This window comes from Hyperoodon ampullatus (genome assembly GCF_949752795.1).
Source record: "Hyperoodon ampullatus genome assembly, chromosome: 9".
Classification (NCBI taxonomy): Eukaryota; Metazoa; Chordata; class Mammalia; order Artiodactyla; family Ziphiidae; genus Hyperoodon; species Hyperoodon ampullatus.
This window is the reverse complement of record NC_136922.1, coordinates 63,030,155-63,051,316: the sequence shown is the minus strand read 5'-3', so window position 1 is coordinate 63,051,316 and position 21,162 is coordinate 63,030,155. Positions and strand designations below refer to the sequence as shown.

Below are 21,162 nucleotides of genomic sequence, written 5' to 3'. Positions count from 1 at the left end.
ACAGCCCTGGCAAAGGTGGCAGGCTGGTGAAAGGCATTAACCCCTTCCCTGCAGACTGGAAGCAGAGTCTGTTCTCTCCGGCTGCCTGGGCAGAAGCTGCCACCCAGCACCGCTATAAATAACCTGGAGGGGGCGGGCCGTGGGGCGGTGTCACTGCGGAGCGTGGAGCGGGGAGAATACCCCCCCTTCCCGTGCCCAGGGCCATACCTTGGCCGCCTGGCGCGTTGGGGAGGGAGGGGCCCGCACAGCTCTAGCCTGGGGCGGGGGAGGGCGGGACCGCTGTGCTCTGAGGTGCGATCGGGTCCGCAGCCGCTGAGGGCATGGGGGGTCCCGCGGGGCCCCCGCGCCTTCTCCACGCCCCGCACCCGCTGCTCTGCCTGCTCTGCCTCCTGCCGCCTCTGCTCAGAGTAAGTGCGGGGAGTGGTGGCTGGCGGGGAGGCGTGGGACGGGGAGGCGCGGGGCGGGGGGATCTGTTCGCAGGGTCGGGGCGCCGGGAGCTGGAGCTCCTTGCTCTCCTGACTGCGAGGCGGTAGGGGGTCTCACTGCTCAGTTACTGGGCTCGGTTTCACTTAGCCCTGTTAGGAGTTGGATGGAGGAGGTCTTAGGGCATGGTAGCCGGGATGGGGTTGGGGATCCCTGTGCCCGGTGATGGGATGGAGATGTCCTACCTGGATGAGGGGGCAAGTGGAGGGGAGATGAAACTCTTCACACCAGCTAGGATGGGACCTGGAAGCCTTTGTGGAGGAGCAGAGCATTCTGGGGGACGCCCTAGTGTCTAGGACATGCCCTTCCTCGGGTCCAGAAATTTCCTGTCCCCTGTCCACTCTGTCACCTCCCCCATAGATCCCGCTGCGTCTCCCCTGCAGGAGCCTCAAGTCCCTTCCTCACCCCATCCCAGTTCTGGCCCTTCCCCACAAGGGACCCCCAGAAAGCTGTCCCCCGTCTCCTACAGCCCGGTCCCCACACTTGTCTCAGTGCCTGAAACCAGGCAGCCCTCAGTATCAAAGGAGCAATGGGGCAGAGGGGGCACTTGGGGGAACCAGCCTTGCCAGGGGTTTCTCAGAGCTGTGGGTGTGCCCACTGGCCAGAGTCAGGGTCTGCAAGTAGGAGCCGAGGGTGATGGGATGGAGAGGAGCTGTACAGGAAGAGCTGAAGAAGTGGGGGTGAGGCTAGGAGGGGGTGATTTCCAGAAACAGATGTCAGAGGAATCTACCTCTTACCCTCTCCCCATTTTACAGGTGGGGAAACTGAGGCTCGGAGAGGAAGGGTGACCTGTCCTAGGCCACACTTTTCATGAAGAGCCATGACACTAAAAGGCTTCAGAGGCCATGCAGTGCAAGGGACAGAGCCAGGCTGGAGGTCAGGATGCCTGGCCCCATCCCCATATGTACACAGAGGACTCCTTCATTCAACACTCATTCAACAGATGGGTAGTGAGCGTCCACTGTCTGTGGCAAAGTGGCTTTGCAGACAGACCTGATCAAATCCCTGCTTTGCTGCTTAGTGTGTGACCTTGGACAGGCTACTCAAATTTCCCCAGCCTCAGTTTCCTCCTGGGTAAAATGAGGATGATTTTGGTGCTTACTGAATAGGGTTGTCATGAGGAATAGTTGAGATAGTACAGGTAAAGCTCTGAGCACCATGCCTGGCACAGAGTAAGCAGAGATGAAGGCACTAGGGGCCCTGCCCTACCAGGGGATCTGGTCAGGTGGACGAGAGGGCACCATGCTGAGGTGTGGTCAGTGCCCCGATGGGCAGATGGCCCCTAGACCTGCCAGGTCCTTTTAACGACATTGCAGGGATGGGTGGAGGCTGTGGAGTGGGTTCACTACCACCCGCTCCTGCCCACCTCCCACTCCCGATGTCCTGGGCTCTGAGCTCTTTCTGCCCCCTGGCACTTGTTCCGGGGATAGTTGCCTTCAAGACAGTTGGTGTTAGAGCCAGGGTGGCCCCTCAGCCATCCCTCTCTGGGGGCCATGATGCCAACCGCCCAAGCTGGTGGGATGGAGAGGGTTTCTGGTTGCTACCCCAGAGCCCGGCCAGGTTGAGGGGTCTTTGAGAGGGTACCCTGGGTACCGGGGACATCGGAACTGGCGACCTCAGAGGCAACAGTCTGCTCTCCTCTTAGAGTCAGCCCAGACCCTGCCCCTAGCTCCCCGGATGGCCCAAGACTAGAGGCTAGTTACTCACCCAAAGTTACTCAGCACGTAACCAGCTAGAGAGGACCGTGGTCTCTCTAGCCCCAAAGCGCAGGCTTCCTTGCTTTGGGTCTTCGTGGTAATGGGATTTATTTCTGGGTCCTCGTCCAACTATTCTGAGATTTCTGCTCTCTATGAAAAGAGAGTAAGTGACCTGGAGCGGGTGGGGGGGGAAGGAAGGTGATCCAGGAGGGTCTGGCCTCCCTCCCTCTCATTTATTCAATAATACTTGATTCAGCCAGTATTTAAGGAAGATCATGCATGGTAAAGACATAAGGGTGAAAACACCAGCCCATGGCCCCTGCCCTATGAAGTTGATAGCCTAAAGAAGCCACTGGCCGAAGAAAACAACGGCTAAGAATTAAGTGTGTATTTACAAACTCTGATCATGGGAACTGAGAACAAGTGTGTGCAGGTATAAGAGCCTCTGCCAGGATTGGGAGGAAGTCTGGCAGGAGGTGGGCAGGATGGCAGGGACGGAGATGGGCTGGTCCTAGAGGGAGGCTGAGGGAAGAGCAAGCTGGGAGGAAGGCTCCAGAGTCCCAACCCTGAGAAGAGATGGTGTGAGGCTCCAGGGGGCATGGTGGGTCCTGGTGGGATCTGATTTCTATCCCAAGGGCACAGGGAGTTCAGGGCTCGCTAAGCTGGGGAGGGGCCTGATCTCAAATGCAGTTGTGAAAATTCCAGCTGGTGGTTGAGTTGGGAGGACACCCTGGGTCAGCCCGCACTGCAAGAGCCTGCAGGAGCCAAGCCTTGACCCTGGTGCTACCAGTTGCCCTCCGAGGCCTTTGAGAAGCTACGTTGGGAAGCAGTGCTGAAATCATGCAGGCTTCTTGGGCACCGGGTGCCATGCTAAGCCCTTTACTAAAACACTGGGAAGGTTGGGACAGTTATTTACAGACGGAAATGCAGGTTGAGTAAGGCTAAGAAATATGGCTGCTGGATTCCAAACCCCTTGATTCTAACCTTGCCTCCCCCTCTGTGAAGACCCCAAGAAGTCTTGTCTGGGTCCAACCCCTTGGACCTTTGAGCAACAAGGTGCTCCCCGCCAGGGCCTTAGAACAGCACTTCTGTGGTCTCTTGCCCCAGGTTCTTGCTTCTGGTGGGGCTGTCTGTCCTGAGAAGGCTCAACAAAGGCGGAAGGCCCAAATTCCAGAAGCCTGGACACCCCCCTAACCTACACAGCTCTCCCCAAAACCAAGGCCAGGACCCTGCACACACACCCGGGGTCTGTAGAGGGTTGAGGGCAGGGGACTCAAGGGCCATTTACCAGAAGCTAATTCATCTAATAACTCTTCCCCCAAATTCAACTACTCTCTGAGAGTTTTCTAACCTAATCAGCTAATTTAGTCTCTGTTTCTGCCATTTTGTTGCTGTTTTAGTATTTTTTTAAAAAACCAGTTTGTCTGTCTGCCTATTTAATTTCGTATTCCTAGTAAGTCTCAGATTTGCAGCACTTTATGAATTATGGGACTATTCTGTATTCCTTTAGCTATCATTTTCTACTTTATCTAATTTTAGTCATTTTTAGGACTCCTCAGTCAGTCATAAGTCACTTTACTCAAAATTCTAATTTTTTTTTTTTCTTTGCGGTACGCGGGCCTCTCACTGATGTGGCCTCTACCATTGTGGAGCACAGGCTCCGGACGCACAGGCCCCGTGGCCATGGCTCACGGGCCCAGCCGCTCCGTGGCATGTGGGATCTTCCCAGACCGGGGCACAAACCCATGTCCCCTGCATCGGCAGGCGGACTCTCAACCACTGCGCCACCAGGGAAGCCCCAAAATTCTAATTTTTTAAGATATCATTTCAAATCTGCCAGAGGGAGGGATATATTATCCAATAAGCTTTTTTTTTTTTAATTCTGTTTAGTATCTACACAGGACTTACCACATGCTTGGTACTGTTCTGAGCTCTGACACACATTACCTGTTTTCAGCTTCACAACCACCCTAAGGCATAAGACCATCAATATCCCCATTTGACAGATGAAGAAGCTAAGGCAAGGTCATGTGCCCAAGGTCACTCATCTGGTAGTAGCAGGGCCAGGATTCAAACCAGGCAGCCTGACTCCATATTCCCTTCCCTTCACGAAAGTGTAAGACACTCAGATGCCAAAACAAATCAGAAAGAGGTGACTTTTAGGCAAACTGGATATTAGGTGAGTTGATCATTAAGGAGATTTTAGGCCTCGTGACCTGTTGTAGGACCTCTCGCAGGCCAGCTCCTGCCTTCCCTCCCGCCTTGCTCCCTCAGACATCTGTATGCAGGACCCAGGGCTTGGCCGAGGTCAGAGAAGAGGGACAGAGGCTAGAGGGAGCCACAGGCTTTCTGAGATGAGAGAGAACGCATGCCGAGGAAAGACCTGGAAGTTTCTCCAGGCAAGTTGGTGGCTGGATTCAGACTAGATGGGATAGTGGGACATCTTAGAAAGAGGGAACTGCTGGAACACTCAGGATAGGGAGAGCCCTATGGAAAGCTGCTGCGGGCTCTTGGGGCCCTCACTCAAGGTCCCGGCAGCTAATAAGTTAGAACTGAGCAGCTAAAAAGTCTCCCCTTCCAGGAAGCCTGCTCGGATACTCCAGAAAACAATTACCTACTTCCTTCATCTGACTGCCAGTCCCTCACCCTCTGCCTCAGGCCACCGCAGCTCCAGTACTGTCTGGGCTGTGTCTGCTCAGGGCGCAGACTCTGCCTCCTCACGCCCCATCCCTCCCCCTTTCCTCCCTCTCTTCTGCCCCTCCTTCCCTCCTCCCCATACCCCGTCTTCAGTGTCCCCATCTCTTCCTCCTTCCCCCGGGTAGGGCCTGAGTTTCTCCTTCCTCTGTTCCTCGCTCAGGCTCAGTGAGACCAGTGAATGAAAGAAAACACTGGGGAGGAACCCCCCCACACACACTCCAGAGGAGTCCTCTCTGACCTTGGGCAGAGAGGGAGAAGGCAGGGAGGGAGCTCACCCCGTTCCTGTCCAGTACTGGCAGCCTGGCTGCAGGACCTGTGGTCCCAACTCTCCCAGGCTTAGACCAGCAGCTAAATTTAGAGGAAGCTTTGTCGCCAAGCCAGGAGGGAGCACAAGGCTGGGCCAGACCCCCGGCTCCAGGGAGGTGGCACCTTTGAGGCCCGCCTGGCGCCTGGGCCCCAGGTTCTGCCTGGACAGGGCCCAAGGTGGAGGAAGAACAGCTGGCTCTCTTGTCTTGGCTCCCCCTGCCAGGGCCTCTCCCTTGCCCTGTATAAGGGAGGACTTCCAACTCCAGGCACACAGAGGCTGGACCCGGGGTGTCCTCAAAGGGAGAATTCAGAAAGAAGGCTACCTGACAAGCAGGAAAAGCCCAGAACTGAGTTCCCAGAATTGGGGGTAGGGGTGCAGCTCTCCCTGGCCGAGGGGGCCATGGTCTCATCCAAACAAACATTTATTGAGAACCCGCTACATGCCAGGCTCTGGACTGGGAACTGGGGACCCAGATGTGAAGCAGACAGATATGGGCCCTGAGCTCCAGCAGCCTGTAGCCTCATGGGGCGGGGCTGAGGCGGGGTGGGGTGGGGGGCAGCTCTCTGCCCCTGTGACAGCCAAGCACTGATCAGTACAGAAGTCCAAGGTGTCCCCCACAAAAGAGAGACAATGGGGTCTTCAGGTGGCTCAGAGTCAGTTCTAGAAGCCAGACTTCTTGTCTCCCTTGAGCAAGGCCCTGCCAGACTGGCTGGGTCTCCCTCCCCTCCTCCCATGACCTAGCTCTCTGCCCCCAGGCCCCCACTCCACTGGTGAGATCTGCTTCTGACTCACCCTTCTTTGGAGCTGGGCTCCTCCCAGCACCTGCGGACCCCAGACTTTCACCCCCTCACACGGGACCAGCTCTTCAGTGTGTGTCTGACCAACTCGGGACCTACCAGACTGTCTGAACAGTCCTGCCTTAGCCCCTTACCCGCTATGTGGCCTTGGGAGGTGACTTCGCTTCTCTGGGCCTCAGTTTCCTGACCTGTAAAATGGGGTCATTCACAGCCACCTCAGAGGCTGTGGTGAGGATTAAATGGGCTGCCCTGAAGCATTTAGAGCTGTGTCTAGCACATAGTAAATGCTGACTTCACATCCAAGAAGCCTCTTTCCCACCCTCTGTCCTCTTAATAGCATCCCCAAACCAGAGGCTTGCTGCTTCCTGAGCAGGCCCTGTGCTTCCCTGCCTCTGAGCCTTTGCTCGCTCAGCTCCTGCCCCGGAATTTCTTTCTGCTCTTCTTACCCTTCATGCTACCTTGGACCAAGTCCTTCCATCCTCCTGGACTCAGCTTCCATGTGCAGTTTTCTCACCCAGCATCCACTGAGCACTGCTGAGCAGTGAGCCCAGTGAGGGAGGTGCAGGTGCGTCTTCAGGGGCCACTGTACACGGGAGGGCTGGTGAGGGCTGAGAGGGGGAGCCATGCTGGCTGCATGGGGTTTCTAAGAGGCTTTTCTAGAGGAGAAGGGCTTGAACTGGGCTGTGGGACTCCCCCAAATGAGGTCTGAACCCCCCATTACTGAGCTCCCTAACTGTACTCCTCCTAAAGTCCTTGACAAGAGCCACCATGTAACACGTGTCTTCTATGTAGCAGCTCTTGACAGTCAGTAATTTGTTTAATGCACACCAGAGCCCCATGGGGTTTGTATTATCCCCATTTTAAAGGAGGAGGCCAAGGCTCAAAAAATTTAAGTAACTTGGCCAAGGCCACAGAGCTGAGAAGCAACATCCCCAGAGCCCTGAACATGGGCATGTTCGCAGTCTGCTGCCTCTGAGAGCTCATCACCCGGGCCTTGGGGATAATTATTCATGGCTGTGTCTCTGCTTTCCCTGGCCCACTGTGGGCTTTCTGAGGGCACCGGTCTCTCCTTCCTCCTCCCTGCCCGCCCCTCCCCCACCCACCCACCACCGTTAGCAGCAGCGGCTCTGTCCAAAATGGGCACCTCCAGGGTATGTTGCAGGTTTGAACTGAGTCAAATCCACCCAACCAGCCCCCTTGAAGAGAATGAACATCTTTGGCTTTGCCAGCTTATTCAACCAGTGGAGAAGGAGTTGGAGATGGAGCCCAGACTTGGGAATTATTTCACAACCACTTCTGATCTGCTCGCCCATTTTGCCCAGGCTTGAACAGCACACATCAATACTGAGCACGGCAGCCAGTGCCCCCTGCTTTGCTCAGCAAGAAGACTCAGCCACAGCCTCAGATGACAGCAACTGATACAAGGACAGCCCCACTCAGTGCCTGAGTCCTGGCACAGGATGCCTGGCCGCCCCGTCCATGAGCTCAGAGCCAAGTGTTCAGACCCTCCCAAAGTTGAACATGAGATGCCTGAGTGATGGGGCCACAGTGTGGCCACTGGGGGCTTTGAGAAAAGGAGCTTGCATCTAAGATGCAGAATCTGGTTGGTCAGAGTCCACCATCAACACCACACGCCTCTGCATTGAGCATTGCCTCTACCATGACTTCCAGAGGCTGGTGGCTCACTAGGAACTCAGCCCTCCCCCCTGCCCCCAGAGAGAGCGTACTAGCTGCTTCTCAAACGAAGAGAAGGGGGATGGGAACGGGGGATGGGTTGGGCTTAGGGCCCACACTCTCCCCTGACCCAGCTGAGGGTGGGGCATCAGAACACTCCCAGGACCCAGAGTGTCCCCTCCCCAGCCCACCTCACCCTTGGCAGGTGGCTCTCTGCCAAGGGTGAGGTGGGCAGGTAGCAGCCCTGGGATATGTGAAGAGCAAGGCCATGGCCCCCAGTGTCTGTCCTGCAGGCCAAGTGGCCAGAGCTCCCGGCTGATGGCTCAGGAAGCCCCTCACAGCAGCCAGACGCACACACACTACATGCACTGTACACATACTACTCTCACACACAACCACACACCCCACACAGACATATACACACCCTGCACACATGCCTTGCACACACACTAATCTCACACACAGCACCTCTGCTTCCCAGCACTTCCTCCTGCCTCCAGCCCTGTGGAGACAGTTGGCAGAACCCAGGTGCAGTGAGTGCCTGTAAGTGGTGGCTGTGCCGTCCTCGGCTCTCCCACCTGACCGAACGGGGTCATTAATTAGGGGCTCCAGGTCGGTGTGGTGACGCTGAGCATGCAGCCTCTAGCCCCAGCACAGGAAATGGACTGAGCCCGACATGGGGAACGTGATGTTTGAGGGCTGTTGGGCTCTGGTCCCGGGGACATCCTGGGGCAAACATTGACCCAGCTGCCAGGGTGGAAATATCTGACAGGCAGGAGAACGGGGAGGGGCTGCCCACTAGTGGGGCAGTGCCTTCCAGAATCCCAGGATCAGGAATATCGGTGTTGGGGGGACGTGCAAAAGTCGTCTTGTGGGACTTCCCTGTTGGCGCAGTGGTTAAGACTCTGTGCTCCCAATGCAGGAGGCGGGGGTTCGATCCCTGGTCAGGGAACTAGATCCCACATGCATGCTGCCACTAAGTAAGCCTGCCTGTCGCAACTAAGACCTGGTGCAACCAAATAAATTAAAAAAGAAAAAAAAGTCATCTTGCTTACACATGTGCAAGTGCACGTGTGCGCACGCACTGGCCACAAGGTAAGAGAAGTGATGGTCTTGGAAAAATGGGAAACAAGGGTTAGAATTTTAGAGGGCATTGCTTTTGTTCAGTTTCACACCATGCACTTCCCAGCCTCTCTGCCTTTGAACATGTTTTGCTCTCTATCTAGGATGCCTTTCCTGGCCCCACCCTTATCAGCTGGGCAAACTCCTACTCAACCTTCAAAGCCCACATCAGCATGACCCCCTCTGTGATGCTACCTTATTCCTTCTCAGCACATTGTAGACACTGTAACAAGTTGATTACCCAACCATCTTTCCCTCCAGAAGATGGTCCCCTGAAGGGCAGAGATAACCACATCTACTTTGTCACTCTACATCCAGCACTCCCTCATGATTTTTTCAGGAGATGGGATCCTAGATGGTTTCTGTCTTTTGGATGGAATTGCCGTTGTCGCAACAATCACATTTGTTTCCTGGCAAGTGCTCACATTGGCACAGTGGTTCCTTCCTTTTCCCCTACTCACCCATCTGGTTGCCTCCAAAGTGCCACCTCTTCCAGGAAGCCTCCCCTGTCTTCCCAAGTCCAAGTTAGGAGTCCCATGTGTTAACATTTGTAACTGCCTGTTTACCTGTATGACAGGGAAACAAAGTCAAATCATCTACTCTTCTCCCCTCTTTTCTGCACCTTCCAAGTCTAGGGGATCCCTACCTGGCCTGGGACTACCCTGAGGACACCATGTCCCCCAGCCAGGGCCTGACACACAGTAGACACAGTACAAATGTTTGCTGGGGAAACGAAGGGCTGGTGGACACCCCCACCCCAGCTTTGCTGACAGAAGGACACAGGGCACATCCCATCTGGAAGAAGAGACCTTTGGGGGCCAAGGGATGGACAGAGCATTAGTCTTCCCTTGGGAGCCAAGATGCACTAGATCACTTCTAAGGCCTTTTCAGGGTTCCAGGTCTGGCCAGGCTGCTGTTCTGCTGTGTGGCCTTGGGCATTTCCCTCCTCTGTTTTCTCCTCTGTACAGTAGAGGGGTAAGGGATGAGTGACAGGACGAGGCGGGGTGGGGTGGGGAACAGGCAGACATGTGCTGTCACTGTCTAGCCAGGGCCTGACCCTCATTTTTCCTGTCCTCTAGGCGGCCGGGCCCAGCCAGGCACCCAGAGACCAGCCCATGTGGATGCTACTGGAACAGTACTGCCACGCAGTCATGACCCTCACCAACCTCTCAGGTATGCCAGCCCCCTGCCACCACCGGCGGCAGACCCCGGAAGCTGGGGGTGGGCCCAGGGCCTGGGGGAGAAGCGGGCTGTCCCGGGCCAGCCCCAGCTCAGCAGGTGGTGAAGGGTGACTGGCTTCCAGGCCCGGGCCTTGTGTCTGTCCTTGGGCAGCCCCTTCCCCACTGGGGTTCAGGTCCTTCACCGATGATGAAGAACTTGGCCGGGAGTCATCCTCCAGCTCCCGGCTCCCTGCGTCTACACCCAAGGAAGCTGGCTGGCCTGGCATTCAGGTGCCCGAGGAGGGGGCACCTCGCTGCTCTCAAACTCCGGCAAGACCGGCAGAAGGTGTAAAACACGTTCTCCCGTTCCTGTGGCTACAGGTGTTACCTCCTGGTAAGAACCTGTGAAGTAGCAGCTGGGACCCTGAGTTCTGACCCCTTAGAGTTTCCTGGAGGCTGATTCAGAGTCAGGGTTAGCCACTGCAGAGCTAACTCAGAAGAGCCCCGGGCCTCAACGGGCTCTGGAAAGATGTCCCCAAGGCCCCGCACAGTGTCCTGGCCTTCTCAGGGCTGCATCCACAGAAGCAGCAAGGAAGGAGGAGGGCTGTGGGTGCCCTTGGGATCTGGAGCTACTGCCGGAACACAAGGAGACAAGGGTGCTGGTCAGAACTGGGACCCAGCACCAAACGCAGCCCGAGTCACGCATAAAGAGGAAAACCTTGTTGTCTGCCCTCCTAAACAGTGGAGTGGCCGAGAGCTCAGGTGTTAGGGTTAGACAGACCCAAGTCTGGATCCTAGCTCTTCCACCTAACAACTTTGTGACCCTGGATGAGTCAGCCAACCCATCTGTATTAATTTGCTTGAGCTGCTGTAAAATACCACAGACTGGGTAGCTTAAACAACAGAAATTTATTTTCTCATGATTCTGGACCTTAGAAGTCCCAGACCAAGGTGTCAACAGATTTGGTTCCTTCTGAGGCTTCTCTCCTTGGCTGGTAGATGGCCGTCTTCTCCCTGTGTCTTCACATGGGCTTCCCTCTGCGTGCGTCTGTGTCCTATTCTCCTTTTTTTACAAGGACCCTCGTCACATTGGATTAGGGCCCACCCTAATGACCTCATTTTAAAGCAATGACCTCTTTAAAGAACCTATCTCCAAATACAGTCTAATTCTGGTGTATTAAGGATTGGGGCTTCAACATATGGATTTGGGGGACACTATTCAGCCTGTAACATCTGAGCCTCAGTTTCCTCATCTGTTAAAAATTGGTCAAAGTCGACCTCAGAGGCTTACTGTGAAGGTTGAAAGAGAGACCATGGCTACACCAGCGTGTCAAGCAGCCATCGGGCAAAAAATGGAGGCCCCCCCATTTCAGGAGAGCTCCCACCCTCCCCTCGCCAGAGCTCTTTGCTCTCAGAGGCAACACCTGTTTGTAGCAAATCCACCACCTTCTCCCTGCCCTCCCTCTTTGCTCAGTGTGTGGCATGGACCCTCGCCTTCCCCGTGACTCCTGGCAGGTGATACGCATCCTCCCCACCTCTGAGCCTAGTGGAGAGAGTCCCAGCCTCTCCAAACACGAGCTCTGCCCTGCTTGACTTGTAATATCATCCATCTGTTTATAAGTGGAATACATATTACATATATTTAATTTGGAAAAAATATATATATATATATTTTTTTTGCGGTACGCGGGCCTCTCACTGTTGTGGCCTCTCCCGTTGCGGAGCACAGGCTCCGGACGCGCAGGCTCAGCGGCCATGGCTCACGGGCCCAGCCGCTCCGCGGCATGTGGGATCCTCCCGGACTGGGGCACGAATCCGTGTCCCCTGCATCGGCAGGCGGACTCTCAACCACTGCGCCACCAGGGGAGCCCTTCTTTGGGTTTTAAAAATATTTTTTCCAGGGCTTTCCTGGTGGCGCAGTGGTTGAGAGTCCACCTGCCTATGCAGGGGACACGGGTTCGTTCCCCAGTGTCCGGGAGGATCCCACATGCCGCGGAGCGGCTGGGCCCGTGAGCCATGGCCGCTGAGCCTGCGCGTCCGGAGCCTGTGCTCCGCAACGGGAGAAGCCACAACAGTGAGAGGCCCGCGTACCGCAAAAAAAAAAAGAAAAAAAAACAAAGAAGACGATACTCTTTATCCCACAACCCAGGAATTTTTTATAATGTTTACATCCACCAGAAGTTTATCAAACCATAGAGCCTCATGTTTTTTCTTTTTTCCACAAAACTGGAATGATCCTGTGTCTACAGTTTTGTAACCTGCTTTTTCCTGTTGTAATTCAGAGTGAACATTTCCCTGTGTCATTAATTATTCATCCACCACGTTGCTGTGGTGCTGCCTAGCAGCCACCGTGGGGATGCATCATCCTTCATTAACCATGCCCCTGCGGTGGGACATGCAGGCTGTTAGGATGCCCTCGGACTTCAGGAATAGTTTCTCAGGTCCCCACGTGGTAGGGATCTCCTTTTAGGTGTCCACTGATTGAGAAAATGCATATTGACTAACAAAGTTCAGAAACAAGTAGAAGCAAACAACCTATTGTTTAGACATATATTCATTCGATAAAACTGAAAAAACTAAGAGCAAAGGAATGATAAACACAACATTCAAAAGAATGTTCCCTCTGAGGGAGGGGTATATAGATAAATTTGTAAGTGATTGGTAATGATCTAGTTTTGGATTGGGCAATAGATTCCTTATATGTGCTACTACGTACAAACTTCCAAAAAAGAAAAGACTAAAATAGAATAAAGTTGGGCCATATATGGGCTAATGATGACAAGAGATCATGATTCAAAGACTCTGATCAATTAAAATGCATGCCCCTGAGGTCCAAATAAAGGAAAAACGCATAATCACAAGAGACTTAAGGCAGGCTTTAAGTGGATTATTTCTGTTTTGTTCATCGCAGAGGAATCTAATAGAGCATATATTGTAAGTTGTAAGGCATATTATTTTTTCAGTCCACAGGCAATATAAGGATCCAGATGGAATCAAGGATTCCTTGAAATAACTCCCTAATCCAATACACACACACACACACACACCCCAGGGCTGGTCAAATGGGAAGAGAACCTTGGTCTGGGAGACAGGGCTGCTGCCAGGGCATTTGTTCTTTCAGTGGTGACTCACTGAGCACAGGCCTGGAGCATTCTGATGGGTGCTGGGGACTGCTTAGTGAACATGACCAGCCCTGCCCTCTGGGAGTCACAGTAGAAAAACCAACAACCTTGCTGTGATATCGACCAGCACCCAGCAGACGGAGGCACGGAGAAGGGCCACCCACCCAGACAAGACAAAGGAGGTGAGGGCTAAGCTGAACGTTAGAAGGGTGAATGGGAGTCGGCTAGGCTAACTGGAGCACAGCGGTAAGGGCATTCCTGGCAGAGGGAATGGCACATGCGAAGGTACAGAGGTAGGGAAGTTCCCCAGGGAATGGCGAGTTGTTCCAAAGTGCGTCTCAAGTTGAGAAGGGCGAGAGGATGGGGAATAGATAATCATGAAGAATGTTGTTTGCAGCTAAAGAGCTGGGCTCTGTCCCGAGGGCAATGGGGAGCCGCTCTTGTGAGAAGTCACACGATCTTAGAGAAATCACTTCCTCCCCCAGTGAGGGAGACAAGGAGCCCAGTCTGCTGTGGAGATGAGGATGGCCTGGGAGCCAGTGGAGAGGAAGTTCCTTTTCCTCCTCTGGGCCTCCCTTTGGCCATCTGTAAATGACAGTGTAGGGTTGGACGGTTGCCAGGGGCCTGAAGCCTGATCCCAAGGCTCAACCTGAAGACACCAGGCCATCTCCCCTGTGCCAACGTGGAGTGGGGTAGGATGGGGAAGGAGTATCTGGCCTGGCCGGGGGCACTGTCCCCAGTGCTGCAGGGCAAGAGAGGGGCACCTTCTGGCCTTTCCCAAGCCTCCGTGTCCTCAGCAGTCCCACTGTAACTGCAGTGAACCCCACAACCCGTCCCAGCCCTGCATACTCCCTGTCTCTTCAGCCTGACAGAGCACAGCCCCATCAGACATGCAAAGGCAGACTCTGTCCTGTCAAATCCTCTTTTCCAGCTGATGTTTGATGGGTGGTGGGATGAGTGAGAGAACGTGTGTGTGCTGTGCAGACACGCGACTGTGCGAGACAACGTGTGTTTTTCCATTGTGCTGTGCACGCCTATCCCGTGTTAGGCTGTGCACTGGAGGACCATCCACTGCCATTGCAGCTGACATCAGAGGTGCGCCAGAGGCACCTGACCCACCCCCACTCTGCTCATGACACCCAGGTATCTTCCCCAGCACCTGTCACACTTCCCTGAACTTATGTGCAACCTGTCCCACCAGACTGGGGGCACACAGACTGTCCCAAATACAGCTGCCCCAATGCCTGGCCTGGGAGCTCACCTCCATCCCAGGGACCTCCCACCCACCTCTGCTTCCTTGGCTAGCAAAACGTGCCAGACTTTATTAATTGTAGTTGACTTTAATCTAAGTGAGGAAAGTTTTCGCTCTTTACAATATCTTCCTCGTTTACCTATTTGCAGACACTAAACTGAGCTGTAAAATCAATTTGTTCCAGAGCCGCTCCTTTTTTCATTTTCCTCTCTCACATCTAGAATAACAGACAGTCATACCTATGATAATAAACTCCATGACGAAATGGCCCTGCATCCTGGAAACCAGGGGACCTCAGGTCTGTGGGCCTGTGCTCAGGCCTTGACTGTCCCGTCAAGATGCAGAATGAACTTTGCCTCTGCCCCTGAAATGGTCACTTCCCAGAGGAACCTATATCACATGTGCTGTCCCAGTTAAGAGCAGTCCAGGTCACCCAGGCCAACCTTCCATTCTTTTTTTTTTTTTTTTGCGGTACGCGGGCCTCTCACTGCCGTGGCCTCTCCCGTTGCGGAGCACAGGCTCCGGACGCGCAGGCTCAGCGGAGCGGCCATGGCTCACGGGCCCAGCCACTCTGCGGCATGTGGGATCCTCCCGGACCGGGGCACGAACCCATGTCCCCTGAATCGGCAGGCGGACTCTCAACCACTGCACCACCAGGGAAACCCCAACCTTCCATTCTTCGTGTGAGACGATTAAATCCTTGGCCTATGGTCACGGGGCACTCACCACCCCATGAGATAGCTGCTTTTCCTGTGCTGTGGCTCTGGTGATGAACAGGCTAATAACTTAGCTTGATCTCTCCTTTTCCCCCTGGGCTGGAATCAGTGTGTGGAGAGCCCTCCTTTGTGCATGAATGAGACTAATTCCCAATGAAGAAATGGGCTGATCCTGCCAGCCACACTGTAGCCTATGTGTGACCCTGTGGGGCAGGGCTCAGTCTGGGACCAGGGCCGAATCTCAGCCTGGGACTGGCAACGGGACTCTGCCTAGGGTTGAAGTTGGGACTCAACTGATCCTCACCTGCTCCTGGCACTGGTTATTAGGGACACTAAGGGACCTCTGCCTCTGCAGCTGCCCGAGCTGAGCCAAGGGCTCTGTCCATTCAAAAGGCAGAAGACAGACCCGGCTGGCTGGTCTGCACCTTGTGCCTGCCAATCAGCTGGCCCTGGAGAGATTACTGTGCTCAGCCCTGGTCTCAGTGCTCCCTGACCCTGCCTGGGCAGTGACAGCTGCATTTATATGGAGGCTGGTGAGGTTGGAGCCCACAAAGGCAGCCCAGCCTGCCTCTTCTCCTCTCCCTGCTCAGGGCATAATGCTGCCTCAGGGTGCTCTCAGCCTTCTCTGGCAGCTTTGTTCCCAGTGGAGGATGGCAAGAAAGGATAGGTCTAGCTCCCCTGGGGCTTCCAGCCCAGCTGGGACTGGGTCCCAGCTCTCCCCGCCCTCTGAAGATAGAAACACATACACTCACACACACATGTACATCTTCCTTTGTACATCTGCCTTTGCATCTCATAACTCAGAACCAGAGATTGTCAGGGCTGGGAGGGGCCTCTAAGAACATTTCACTGATGGAGAAACTGCCCCAGAAGAGAGGGTGAGAATTGGGGTAAAATGCGTAGAGAGTAGAGACAGAGACAGAGAGAGTAGAGACTGAGGGGGTGAACAACACCCCAGGCCCTGTCTCTTGAGCGCAGATCCCCCCACTCAGCAGGCATGAGCAGTGGGCCTGGCCTAGGCACTCAGAGTGGAACCACAGGGAATTATGGAGCAGGCAGTCCTGAGGGGCCTAGGCAAATTCCAAATAAAGGTTTTTAGCTCCTTCACACTTGCTATGGGGTCTGATCTCTCCTACACACACACACACACACACACACACACACACACACACACACACACACACACACACACTGGTGTGGAACCAGTTTCAGGCAGCCCTGCCCAAGCCAAGAGGAAGAGAGGGTCTCACTTCTCACTTTATTCCCTCTGAAACCCAGGGCAGTAAGACCCGGGTGTTTGAAATCCTCCAGATAATTTCAGCCAGATTCTCCCCTGGACTTTTCCATGTCATTAAATGACAACACCAACCCCGCCCCCAGTCACCCAAGCGGGAGCCCTGGCATTACCCCTGCCTCCTGGCTCCTGTTGGAAGCCACCCACCTACTCCTCTCTCCAGTTCCTCCTCACCAGGGCTGGCACTCCCCGAAGTCCCTCTCTATCCCGGCCCCCACGGCTTGGTCCGGGTCTGCACCCATTCAGGCCATTTGATCTCACTAGACTCTTCAGTGGCTCCCTTGCTTCCCTCGAAGCCCCTCCAATCCACTTCCTTCCCAGAGGCTAAGGGGACTTTTCTAGAGCGCACATCTGCACGTGGACTCGCCACTCCCCCTGTCGCCCCCTCCAGTGTCCTCGCTCAAGGAGGAGAAAGTCAGGCGGCGAGCCACCCGATTCTGACTCCTCGGGCGGGCGGGCGGGCGCGCTTTGCTGCGCCATGCAACCCCTGGGCCTCGATCCTCGGACGGGTCATTCCGCCCACCAGGCCCACACTGTCCATTCCCGCCACCCTCCCCCGGACCTTGCCGGGGCCTGAGAAGGCGGACCCAGGGCAGGGCTGGTGGGCCGGGGGCGGGAGCCTGGGCCAGGGCGAGAGGAGCCGCCTGGCCCCGCCCCCTGGTGCCGCCATTGGCCGCGACCTAGCGGGTGCACCGGCAGCTCCGTGCGCTTTGCAGCTCCTCTCCGCCAAGGTCCCGACTTGGCAGCTCCGGGCGATCCGGCGCAGCATCCGGAGGCTGTCCGGAAGGTCGGGCTGGACGAGCAGGGCTAGGACCCTGCGCTCTCTCGGCCGCTCACTCTCTAACCCAGCCCGTGGCAGCCACGCCGGACGCGCCCTCACACTCCCTCTCGGCGCGCGGCTCCGGGGCGCGATGGACGCGGCACTGCTCCACAGCCTGCTGGAGGCCAACTGCAGCCTGGAGCTGGCAGAAGAGCTGCTCTTGGACGGCTGGGGGCTGCCCCTGGACCCCGAGGGTAGGCGGGAGGCGAGCTGATCGGGTCGGCGCGGGCTCCTTCCCTGGGTCGCTGGGTGCGCCCAGGGCCCCGCGCTCCGAGCGCCTCGCGCCCTACGTCCTGCGGCGCCCCGCGCCCCCAGCAACCCCTCTGAGCCCCGCTCTGCTCTCTCCCGTCGCCAGGTCCCTACTCCTACTGCAACACGACCTTGGACCAGATCGGGACGTGCTGGCCCCGGAGCGCGGCCGGAGCTCTGGTGGAGAGGCAGTGCCCCGAGTACTTCAACGGCGTCAAGTACAACACCACCCGTGAGTGTCCCCCGGACCCTCCGCCGCGGGTTCAGCACCCGCCTCCCAGGAGGGCGGTTTAGGGGGTAGCGAGGGCTCCGGACCCAGCGTAGAAGACCTGAGGGTGGTGGCACCGTCCTACGACCGGCGTTAAAGACATAATACTGTGGGCGCTCCCTCTGCTCCTACCTCACCGTTAGCTTCAGACCTCAGTAAGGCAGTGATTTGCCCACGATTCCCGTGCTCCAGTGCGCTGAGAGCCCAGAAAGGGGAGAAGGAAACACTTCCTTCCTTTTGAGGACAGACCTCTCCCCCACATTATATACTCTTGGTGCCTGAAGTTTCTCCATTAGGGCGTCTCTTTGTTTAGCCAATGTCCGCCGCCCATCTCCCCGGGGAGGTGGGAAGGGGTGGGACGCATAGGCTAAGTTCCCAACCCCCAGGGTGAGTGCCACGATCAGACTCTACTGTGGGAGAGGAGGAGAGCAGGAGGCAGGAAAAATGGGGTGAGGCTTGTGTTGGGGGGCATGCAAAGCGTAGCCGTCTCTGGGCCGGAGTGTGGGGTGTAGCCTCTTCCCTACCCAGATATCCCAGACTGGCCCTCTGGGCTGTGAGTCCGGGGCGGTGGTCAGCATTACTCCTGCTACCCAGGTAACGCATGGTGTCTGAATCAGGACCGCCCACCCCCACTCCCTGGGAGAACAGCCTGTGCTCTCCTTCCTCCTGGCCAAATACCGGCTGGCTTGACACTCTGGGGAGGACGGCAGTAGAGGCTACAGGAGTCACACAGCATCCAGGTGGGGTTGTTCCGGATGGGCTCTGGGAGGGGAGGGGGTGCCTGAGTCTATGCCCTGTGGAAGGTCTGATGGGAGCCAAGTGGGAGTGTCTTGTGAGGCTGTGGAATGCAGCATCACCAGCCCACCCTGAACAGCCACTCACATTTCCAGCCCCGCCCCACTAGCAAAGAGCCTTCTGAGACGCTGGGCAAGAGTGGAGGGTATCTGTTTGTCGGAAGCCCCTCATCCTGGAAACATCGTAGCAATCTGTCTCTGAATGTGTGTCTGAATAGTGGCACAGCTCCCCTGTCACCTCACTCGCGCACGCGCACACACACACACACACACACACACACATGCCCAAACTCAGGCCTTCACCCCGAGAGATGGTTAGAGGGCTAGACCGTAGCATCTGCATCTGAGGCTGAGCGGCATTCCCTTGTCTGCACCAGTGGAGGGCTCTCGTGTCCCAGAGAACAGCTGTGCTTGGAGGAGTCCAATGGCAGTGGTGCTTCTAATGGAAGGGAGTGAGAGAGGTAGTGGGGCTGCTGAGGAAGATTTCTGCGTCATCTGACCACACTTCCTATCCATGATTAAAACAAACCTCCCTGGGAGGAGGTGATGTCCCTGACCCAGGAGATGTGCAAGCAGAAGGAATGGCTTCCACGCTCCTTCCCAGTCCTGAGATTATAAAACTGTATTTTTAGGATCTTGTGAGCCGTGTGGGGTGGGGCAGTGGAGATCCGGGGCCCTGACTTAGTCTGAGCCCAGAGACCAAGCGCTAAGTGAGATGATGCGGCCCCTCCACCCCAAGGCCTGTGGACCTGAGGCAGCTCTGCTCTGGTTCCTACAGCCTGAGCTGTCCCCTCTCTCCCCAACCAGCCTGGAGCCCCTGAGGACAGGGCCTGAATCTCTTCTCCATTGCCAAGCTGAGCACAGTTTATTCAACAGCTACTATGTGCCAGCCACTGCACTGGCATTGAGGCCCCCACTCACAACTGCAATAGACTAAAGGGATATAGAGTGATAAATGCCCTGATTGGGGAGTGCAAGGGGGCTATGGGATGAGGAGGAAGAGGGGAGGGGAGGCGAGAAGACTTCCCAAAGGAGGTGCCACAGCACGTACAAGACCACTAACATCACGTCAAATGAGAAGCTTAAAAAAAAGGTCAGGTTGCCACGGAGGTTGGCAAACGTAGTGCCAGTTAGCCCCTGGTGCTAATGAACAATTTTCTTCATTTGCACCAAAGTGCTGCCTGCACTCCGACTGCTGGCGAATGGGAGAAGCATGTGGGCAGAAGCAGCATTGCCATTAACCAGTGTGGCGGCTGAAGTGGGAAGAGCCAAGGTAGCTAATGGCAATGGCAATGGGGTGATTGATTTCTCTCCTCCCCTGCCTCCTAGCCACTGCTTCCTCCTGCTCTGTTTGCCTTTTCAGTGGGATCTTTCCTGGAGAAAGAAGGACACGGGGAGGGAAAAAGCTCCTATGAGAAGCCTGGGGGAAGAGGAGGAAGGGTCCCGGCTCCTCTTCCTGCCCAATTTTGTTATACTACAGCCAGACCCCTGCTGAAGCCTCATGTTTTAGAGGGCGGGCATTGCCTGCATGGGACAGAAGCGTAGGCAACAGTTCTCGTGTACTTTCGTCCACTCAGCTAAGCACAGAGAATCGGCCACAAAGCTACCAAGTGTGGATCATGGTCCAGGTGCCAGCTACCACTGAGAGAGCTTTGCATAATAATCCCATCATCCCCACCTCCCTAAGGCCCCCTGAGATATGTACTGCTCTTATGCCCATATTGCAGATGAGAAAACTGAGGCTCAGAGACATGAAGTCACGTTTTTCAAGGTTATAATCAGCTCCCTCAGCCGTCACTCTTTTTTTTTTCGGTACACGGGCCTCTCACTGTTGTGGCCTCTCCCGTTGCGGAGCACAGGCTCTGGACGCGCAGGCTCAGCGGCCATGGCCCACAGGCCTAGCTGCTCCGCGGCATGTGGGACCCTCCCAGACTGGGGCACGAACCCGTGTCCCCTGCATCGGCAGGCGGACTCTCAACCACTGCGCCACCAGGGAAGCCCTCAGCTGTCACTCTTAACCACCGGGCAGCACTGCATGCATGAGAGACAGTTTGCAAGAAGAGCTTAGAGGGACAGGAAAAGACTCATGCCTTCACCCTGGAGGATCAGGGAGGGTTTAGCCTCTGAGCTGGACTTCTGAGGACAGGTGGGATTTTAGTAGGTGAAAGTATAGTAAGTCTAGGGGAAGAGATGGGGACCGTGCTTTGTGCCTCGGGACTGGCCAGTGTTCTATGGAGCACAGGTAGGAGGAGAAAGAAGCAGATGAGACCAGATGGATGGATGCTGGTCAGATGACGCACGGTATTGCAGAGGGCTTCACCTTTGGTGCAGGAGGGAGCCTAGGGGAGCTTGTGAGCAGAGGAGCTCGGCTTTGGGGCACAGAGTCTCTGGTGGCAAAAGGAGGGGTTAGGAGGCTACTGTAACTGACCCAGGTCAAGTGGAGGCTGCGAGAGCAGAAGAGGGCATGGATGCATTTGTAACTGACAAGACTGGCATGAGACAGGGAAGAGGGAGGATTCAGGGACCACACTAGGAAAATGCTGAGCACAGTAGAGGATATGTGGTCTGAGGAGCTGGAGGGACATCTGAGTGAGGATATGGAGAACGCAATTGGCCGGATGAGGAAGCCCAGGCTAGTGCTTTGGTCTGGAGACAAGGTATTCAGGAGTTCTTGTGTGGTTAGCTAACAGCTACAGGTAGCAAGTGTGGG

At 55.6% G+C, this 21,162-nt stretch overlaps 1 protein-coding gene across 5 annotated transcripts in view; it reads left to right on the top strand.

Moving 5' to 3' along the window:
* Positions 1-320: 320 nt before the first annotated feature.
* Positions 321-21,162, top strand: part of CRHR2 (corticotropin releasing hormone receptor 2) — a gene marked incomplete at its 5' end in the record, with an annotated part of 43,116 nt that continues 22,274 nt past the window's right edge. For 3 of the 5 annotated variants that reach the window (XM_079711336.1, XM_079711335.1, XM_079711334.1), the window contains 2 exons: positions 17,233-17,335; positions 17,497-17,622. In XM_079711336.1, the coding sequence (XP_079567462.1) occupies positions 17,233-17,335; positions 17,497-17,622 (229 nt within the window). Of the gene's footprint in view, positions 408-9,856; positions 9,951-17,232; positions 17,336-17,496; positions 17,623-21,162 lie in introns of those variants that run through there. The other 2 variants (XM_079711333.1, XM_079711332.1) reach the window with 2 other exon arrangements.